Below are 8866 nucleotides of genomic sequence, written 5' to 3' on the forward strand. Positions count from 1 at the left end.
ATTTTAAAGCACCTGGTTGAGAATGGTATTTAAGCGTTTAATACTGTAAATGATCAATTCTAAGCATCCATATCTTCTCTTGGCTAGCACTAACTACTATGTATATGTCCTCATACGTGAATTTTAAGCATCCATCCTCTCTAAACTGTGGTCCTCACAAGAGCACCTAAAGGGTAATAATGCCCCCTGCTGGCCTGTTGACATCACTTCAAGCAGATCAGAACATTTCTTTGTTTATGGGGATGTCTCAATCAGATAACACTCTTACTGAAATATGACAGGCGAAATTCTTAGAGAATGGCGAGTATTGTAGAATATAATGCAGCATTAGACAGATACGGTTTTTGGGGCCTATAGCCAATCAAAGGCGACAGGGTAGCCTAGTGTTTAGAGCATTGGGCTAGTAACCAAAAGGTTGCAAGTTCAAATCCCCGAGCTGACAAGGTACAAAATCTGTCGCTCTGCCCCTGAACAGGCAGTTAACCCATTGAAAATAAGAATTTGTTCTTAACTGACTTGCCTAGTAAGATAAAGGTAAAATAAAAAGATCCAGTTGGTATGAATCGTGTTTATAGTAAGGTTTCGTTTATTGTCATGGTGTACAACATTGCCAGCTAAGCGCTGAGTTCTGTTCATTTAAATTAATAAACAAATAATTACATAAACATAATAATAATGTGAAATCGTGATATATTCATAAAAAAATATATACAAATTATGTTCAAAACCATATGAGAACGTGTTATTGTCTACCTATAGATCACAAAATGCTGTCGTATGTAAAAAAAAAAAAAAACGGTTGTTTTCGGAAGTGAAAGCGATTTGTGGTTTATTCAACGATGTCATCATCCCCCGTGACAGAGGCTGTCCCACTTTCATGGCTAGAATGTTTCCTAATTGTCATACTATTATAAAATGTTTAGCATTTTTGCTAACCCCTAAACCCTTTTCCTAAACTGAACCTAATTATCCTAACTTGCTACGTTAATAATAACATTGTATCTAGCTGTTAATAAGAAATCAGGTCCCCAAGAAATCGTTTGAATGACCTTTTAATATGCCAATGTCAATTTGTTTTACAACGAAATAATGCCATTTAGGCTGCAAGTCATACATCTCGATCCTGTGTCGAGTCAAACTATTATCATCATATTTTTCTTTCTGTAACAGAGGAGCCATACAATTAGTTACACTTTCCATCCCTTGGGAGAGAGGATATAAAAACTATGCCTTTGTAACAGTATAACTTTAGACCGTCCCCTCGCCCATACCCGGGCGCTAACCAGGGACCCTCTGCACACATTAGCAACTGACACCCACGAAGCATCGTTACCCAATCGCTCCACAAAAGCCGCGACCCTTGCAGAGCAAGGGGAACCACTACTTCAAGGTCTCAGAGCAACGCTATTTAGCGCGAACACCGCTAACTAGCTAGCCATTTCACATCCGTTACACCTTGAAATGCTTATACTGTAGGCTGTCATGCCTACTTAATAAAGGTAAAATTGAACTTTAAAAAAATACATAGGCTACTGTATTAAAAATACATTGCGTGAAGAACACTGTGTCCCTGCCATTATATTATTATCTGTTTCGATCATGGATTGGTTCAAACAAGTATTTACATAGCCTACCATTTGTGCAGCATTGCGCTCACCTGCACACAGAAGACAATAACGCAACATTCCGTCAATTATGTTGCATGATATCCAGTATATATATGTATATGTATATGTACTTAATATTATGAATAACTATACAACTCAACCATGTTTTACAGTGATATGATAATGTCTTAAAGTGCAGGGAAATATGGCTGGAGTTCAGGAATTCAGAAGGAGTTTGTAAAGGAGTTTGTTTTCCATCGAAGATTATGTTGATACAGTATGCAATTGTCAGGAGGATTAAAAATTATATATATATAGGATAACATTTCAAGGAAAAACAAATTGGTTGCATCACACCACACAATTGTACAACATTGCTACCACAACTTAACCCAAAATATAGCGTGTTTGTCTTTTTTATTTAAATATTATAGCGTACATGGTAATTATTTGCAACGCGGATAAATAACATAAATATATAACGCTTTTACAGTGGAATAATTAATAAATTAAACAGAAATTTTTTTTTGACGCAGAATTGAACGACAAGGAATGCTACTCTCACGCGTGTTTTCTTGACATTTTTGATTTCTTGTAAAAATACCTTAGGATGCTCCCCATTTCAGCTCTCACGACCTCCCATGAGCAGGAGCTGAAACGCTGAAAGAAAAAACGTGAAACAAATATGTTTTAGGTGAAAATAATACGTCATACATCATAGGTATAGGCTAGGCCCACTCCACCCCTCTTAATAGTTAACGTTTGAAACACAATTGACAAAAAAAAATAATATAATAATAATATATGCCATTTAGCTGACGCTTTTATATAAAGCGACTTACAGTCATGTGTGCATACATTCTACGTATGGGTGGTCCCGGGAATCGAACCCATTACCCTGGCGTTACAAGCGCCATGCTCTACCAACTGAGCCACAGAAGGACCACAAAATGCAACGTATGAGATGTTTTACCTCATGTAAAACAAAGTCGTCCAGCTGTTTGAAGTACTTCTTAACCATATTTTCAATTGGAAGGTTTAGACGCACACTCATGTCTCTGACCTGAATTAGTAAACAACAAACAACATTAATATAAATATCAATGAGATTACATGAATAATAATAATAATAACAATAATAATAATTGTTTAAAAGCTAGAGTATACAACTCAAACATTCGGAACGTACACATTCTGAATAGGTCATATTTTGTCGAGCAAGAAGGTCTTGGAGCTCCCTGATTTTGAAGGTATTCCATTTCACAAGTGTTAGGTTTTGTTGGAAGAGCTCGCTGGCTAGTTGAAACGCAAGTTTCAGTGTCCAAAGCTTTTCCCCCTCCTGTAATCACAATAACACTCCGTGTAAACATACAATTGAACTAGACAAACACTAGAATTGTAGCCACTCATGATCTCCTGAGCATCACCTCTATTGAAAGCGTTGGACGTTGGACCATTATCCTTTCCGCCTCTTGGATACAGCCCATTTGTCTCCTCTCCTATACCGCACACAAAAGACACCATATCTCAATAAAACAACCGAATATATGAATGAATGAAGCTCCAATAATCTACTTTGCAGATAGAATAAATAACTTGTGATCGCACACTATATATGCTACAGCCTATATTCAGAGGCATATTTCCACATACGTCTCTGCCATATACGTCTCCTGCCTATATGCTCAATTTGTAATAGGTTAAAGACATTTACATACCATGGCAAGATCATTGAGGGTCTGGCGAGTTCGAGAAAGATAATATATTTGCCCGTTTCGGTCACTGCATTTGGCATACACAACCGGGTTAAGAACAACTATACACAGAAGATGTACCACAAAGGACACGTTAAGAGTAGCCATGTGTTCAGTCAGTTGATACATCCCTGAACACTACTTCTCAACATTGGGCTACGTGCCCTAGATTTATAGTCTCCCTCATTGAAATACAATGGATGAGGTAATATGTAATTCCCTACGGGGGAAAAAAAAGAGGACATTTCAAGCGAGGAAACTGAAAGAGAATTGTACATTCCACTTATTCACCTTGCAGAGCTGTTGACGAAATGCTGCGCTCTGGTCTTCTGTGTGCAGGTGTGCGCAAGAATGCTGCTCAAATCATTGGCTATGTAAATACTTATTTGAACCAGTACATCATCAAAACAGAGAAGAATGTAATGGCAGGCACACATTGCTCTTCACTGCAATTTATTTTTAAATACAGTAGCCTATGTATGTTTTGTTACACTTGACCTTTATTCAGTAGGCATGATAGCCTACAGTATAAGCATTTAAAGGCATACTTTTTATATCCTCTCTCCCAAGGGATGGAAAGTGTAACTAATCGTATAGCTACTCTGTTAAAGGAACACAATAGTTGGACTCGACACGTATCTTAATGTACTCCATGGCATTTAATTATTTCGCTGTAAAACAAATTAACATTGGAATATAAAAAGGGTAATTAAAACGATTTATTTTGGACCTAATTTCTTATTTACAGCTCGATCAAATGTAATGATTAACGAAGCATGTTGGGAAAATTAGGTTAAGTTTAGGAAAACGGTTTAGGGTTAGCAAAAATGCAAATAAATAAATAATACTTTGACAATTATGAACCCTTCTAGCCATGAACGTAGGACAGCCTCTGTCGCGGGAGATGATGCCATCGATGAATACAAACCACAAATCGCTTTCGCTTTCGAAAACAAGCAGGTTTTTACAAACCATTGCATTTCGTCATCTATCCCAGCAGGTAGAACGTTACAGTTTTTAGGAATATATCACATGATTTCACATGATTGATTTATTTATGTAGTTATTCGTTTATTTTTTCCAATGCAATTCAGCGCTTAGCTGCCAATGTTCTACAGCATGACAATAAACGAAACCTTACTATAAATACGATTCATACCAACAGGATCTTTTAATGGCTTTAGTCCACAAAAAAAATAAAACTGTCTAAAACGGCATTTTATAATCTACAATACTCGCTATTTTCTAAGAACTCTGTCTGTCATAAGAGCGTAAGAGTGTAACTGATTGAGACAACCCCATAAATAAAGACATTTTCTGATCTGCTTGAAGTGATGTCAACAGGCCAGCAGGGGGAACTCTTCCCCACTTTGGTGCTCTTGCGTTTTAGAGAGGATGTATGAGGACATATACTATAGTAGTTAGTGCTAGAAAAGAGAAGATATGGGATGCTTAGAATACTTAAATTGCTGTATTAATCGCTTGAATGTCATTCTCAACTGTGTGTTATAAAATACAAGTTGAATACATTGGGAGATTAAATTGTAATTTTCACATACACAGTTTACAGAATGTATAGAAAGTGCAGTGAAACGCTTACAAGCTAGCTCACTCTACCACATTATTACATGCTTATTGCCTGTATAAGCAATATGTAATCATCTGTTGGCTAGTCATCTCTTCTCATTCACCTGGTCAGATATGGCAGATACACACCTGGTTTTAGTTCTGTTTGCTTTCAGGGCAGTACAGGTACTGTAACCCATTACAATGTGATTGTGCAGGCCATTCTGAAACCCCTTCCCCCCTATCCACTTTTCTGTGGACTCATTGTAATGAAGGATTTACTCTTTTGCCCTGACATTGGCAGGATGTTTTTACAAAATGAAGTGCATTCTCCATTATTGCCTTTTAAAAGGAAACTGACTCATGTCGGCAATGTCCTACGTCTATGGCATATGAATCATGGATATGGTTCAGTTCTCAAATTCTGGAATGTAGTAGAATTTGGTGGGAGTTATTTTGTTCTACTGTGAAATTACATCATTTATGCAGCAGCATACCAGACATTTTTGGACTCAACTTGTTGTGCTGTGCTCACTTGAACAGGAAGGAGGTCCTTCGTGGGAAAAATTGGTCATAAAAAAAATGTACTGTCTAGTTTGAGTGTTTGTTGCAGCTCGTTCCAGTTGGTAGCTGCAGCAAATCTGATGGCCGAATGGTAAAGGACATCTGGCCGCTCGAGAGGACCCTTATCTGCCGATCTATAATATATATAAAATATAAATTATGTCTCCGTAATCTAGCATGGGTAGGATGGTCATCTGAATCAGGGTGTCACGTCCTGACCTTAGTTCCTTTTTTTATGTCTCTATTTTAGGTTGGTCAGGGCGTGAGTTGGGGTGGGCATTCTATGTTCTGTTCTATGTTTGTATTTCTATGTGTTTGGCCTGGTATGGTTCCCAATCAGAGGCAGCTGTCAATCGTTGTCTCTGATTGAGAACCATTTACATTACATTTACATTTAAGTCATTTAGCAGACGCTCTTATCCAGAGCGACTTACAAATTGGTGCATTCACCTTATGACATCCAGTGGAACAGCCACTTTACAATAGTGCATCTAAATCTTTTAAGGGGGGGGGGGTGAGAAGGATTACTTTATCCTATCCTAGGTATTCCTTAAAGAGGTGGGGTTTCAGGTGTCTCCGGAAGGTGGTGATTGACTCCGCTGTCCTGGCGTCGTGAGGGAGTTTGTTCCACCATTGGGGGGCCAGAGCAGCGAACAGTTTTGACTGGGCTGAGCGGGAACTGTACTTCCTCAGTGGTAGGGAGGCGAGCAGGCCAGAGGTGGATGAACGCAGTGCCCTTGTTTGGGTGTAGGGCCTGATCAGAGCCTGGAGGTACTGAGGTGCCGTTCCCCTCACAGCTCCGTAGGCAAGCACCATGGTCTTGTAGCGGATGCGAGCTTCAACTGGAAGCCAGTGGAGAGAGCGGAGGAGCGGGGTGACGTGAGAGAACTTGGGAAGGTTGAACACCAGACAGGCTGCAGCGTTCTGGATGAGTTGTAGGGGTTTAATGGCACAGGCAGGGAGCCCAGCCAACAGCGAGTTGCAGTAATCCAGACGGGAGATGACAAGTGCCTGGATTAGGACCTGCGCCGCTTCCTGTGTGAGGCAGGGTCGTACTCTGCGGATGTTGTAGAGCATGAACCTACAGGAACGGGCCACCGCCTTGATGTTAGTTGAGAACGACAGGGTGTTGTCCAGGATCACGCCAAGGTTCTTAGCGCTCTGGGAGGAGGACACAATGGAGTTGTCAACCGTGATGGCGAGATCATGGAACGGGCAGTCCTTCCCCGGGAGGAAGAGCAGCTCCGTCTTGCCGAGGTTCAGCTTGAGGTGGTGATCCGTCATCCACACTGATATGTCTGCCAGACATGCAGAGATGGGATTCGCCACCTGGTCATCAGAAGGGGGAAAGGAGAAGATTAATTGTGTGTCGTCTGCATAGCAATGATAGGAGAGACCATGTGAGGTTATGACAGAGCCAAGTGACTTGGTGTATAGCGAGAATAGGAGAGGGCCTAGAACAGAGCCCTGGGGGACACCAGTGGTGAGAGCGCATGGTGAGGAGACAGATTCTCGCCACGCCACCTGGTAGGAGCGACCTGTCAGGTAGGACGCAATCCAAGCGTGGGCCGCGCCGGAGATGCCCAACTCGGAGAGGGTGGAGAGGAGGATCTGATGGTTCACAGTATCGAAGGCAGCCGATAGGTCTAGAAGGATGAGAGCAGAGGAGAGAGAGTTAGCTTTAGCAGTGTGGAGCGCCTCCGTGATACAGAGAAGAGCAGTCTCAGTTGAATGACTAGTCTTGAAACCTGACTGATTTGGATCAAGAAGGTCATTCTGAGAGAGATAGCGGGAGAGCTGGCCAAGGACGGCACGTTCAAGAGTTTTGGAGAGAAAAGAAAGAAGGGATACTGGTCTGTAGTTGTTGACATCGGAGGGATCGAGTGTAGGTTTTTTCAGAAGGGGTGCAGCTCTCGCTCTCTTGAAGACGGAAGGGACGTAGCCAGCGGTCAGGGATGAGTTGATGAGCGAGGTGAGGTAAGGGAGAAGGTCTCCGGAAATGGTCTGGAGAAGAGAGGAGGGGATAGGGTCAAGCGGGCAGGTTGTTGGGCGGCCGGCCGTCACAAGACGCAAGATTTCATCTGGAGAGAGAGGGGAGAAAGAGGTCAGAGCACAGGGTAGGGCAGTGTGAGCAGAACCAGCGGTGTCGTTTGACTTAGCAAACGAGGATCGGATGTCGTCGACCTTCTTTTCAAAATGGTTGACGAAGTCATCTGCAGAGAGGGAGGAGGGGGGGAGGGGGAAGAGGATTCAGGAGGGAGGAGAAGGTGGCAAAGAGCTTCCTAGGGTTAGAGGCAGATGCTTGGAATTTAGAGTGGTAGAAAGTGGCTTTAGCAGCAGAGACAGAGGAGGAAAATGTAGAGAGGAGGGAGTGAAAGGATGCCAGGTCCGCAGGGAGGCGAGTTTTCCTCCATTTCCGCTCGGCTGCCCGGAGCCCTGTTCTGTGAGCTCGCAATGAGTCGTCGAGCCACGGAGCGGGAGGGGAGGACCGAGCCGGCCTGGAGGATAGGGGACATAGAGAGTCAAAGGATGCAGAAAGGGAGGAGAGGAGGGTTGAGGAGGCAGAATCAGGAGATAGGTTGGAGAAGGTTTGAGCAGAGGGAAGAGATGATAGGATGGAAGAGGAGAGAGTAGCGGGGGAGAGAGAGCGAAGGTTGGGACGGCGCGATACCATCCGAGTAGGGGCAGTGTGGGAAGTGTTGGATGAGAGCGAGAGGGAAAAGGATACAAGGTAGTGGTCGGAGACTTGGAGGGGAGTTGCAATGAGGTTAGTGGAAGAACAGCATCTAGTAAAGATGAGGTCGAGCGTATTGCCTGCCTTGTGAGTAGGGGGGGAAGGTGAGAGGGTGAGGTCAAAAGAGGAGAGGAGTGGAAAGAAGGAGGCAGAGAGGAATGAGTCAAAGGTAGACGTGGGGAGGTTAAAGTCGCCCAGAACTGTGAGAGGTGAGCCGTCCTCAGGAAAGGAGCTTATCAAGGCATCAAGCTCATTGATGAACTCTCCGAGGGGACCTGGAGGGCGATAAATGATAAGGATGTTGAGCTTGATAGGGCTGGTAACTGTGACAGCATGAAATTCAAAGGAGGCGATAGACAGATGGGTAAGGGGAGAAAGAGAGAATGACCACTTGGGAGAGATGAGGATCCCGGTGCCACCACCCCGCTGACCAGAAGCTCTCGGGGTGTGCGAGAACACGTGGGCGGACGAAGAGAGAGCAGTAGGAGTAGCAGTGTTATCTGTGGTGATCCATGTTTCCGTCAGTGCCAAGAAGTCGAGGGACTGGAGGGAGGCATAGGCTGAGATGAACTCTGCCTTGTTGGCCGCAGATCGGCAGTTCCAGAGGCTACCGGAGACCTGGAACTCCACGTGGGTCGTGC

At 43.2% G+C, this 8866-nt stretch overlaps 1 protein-coding gene across 1 annotated transcript; it reads right to left on the minus strand.

Annotated features, from left to right (window-relative positions):
• Positions 1-2082: 2082 nt before the first annotated feature.
• On the minus strand, positions 2083-3469 carry LOC118370402 (interferon kappa-like). Its single transcript, XM_035755390.1, has 5 exons — positions 3326-3469; positions 3035-3106; positions 2797-2946; positions 2581-2670; positions 2083-2267 (listed from the first exon to the last, which is right to left on the minus strand). Exons 1-5 carry the CDS (start codon positions 3467-3469, stop codon positions 2169-2171), a joined length of 555 nt encoding a protein of 184 aa, XP_035611283.1. The 3' UTR covers positions 2083-2168.
• Positions 3470-8866: the final 5397 nt, after the last annotated feature.

Source organism: Oncorhynchus keta, chromosome 32, assembly GCF_023373465.1.
Source record: "Oncorhynchus keta strain PuntledgeMale-10-30-2019 chromosome 32, Oket_V2, whole genome shotgun sequence".
Taxonomy (NCBI): domain Eukaryota; kingdom Metazoa; phylum Chordata; class Actinopteri; order Salmoniformes; family Salmonidae; genus Oncorhynchus; species Oncorhynchus keta.

What these genes read in the sequence shown, in the direction of transcription:
- LOC118370402 (XM_035755390.1), bottom strand. Translation starts at nt 3,469, where the DNA reads ATGGCTACTCTTAACGTGTCCTTTGTGGTACATCTTCTGTGTATAGTT. An exon ending in CCCTCAATGATCTTGCCATG is followed by an intron (nt 3,107 to 3,325) that starts GTATGTAAATGT and finishes TGTGCGGTATAG; the next exon opens with GAGAGGAGACAAATGGGCTG. An exon ending in ATATGACCTATTCAGAATGT is followed by an intron (nt 2,671 to 2,796) that starts GTACGTTCCGAA and finishes TTACTAATTCAG; the next exon opens with GTCAGAGACATGAGTGTGCG.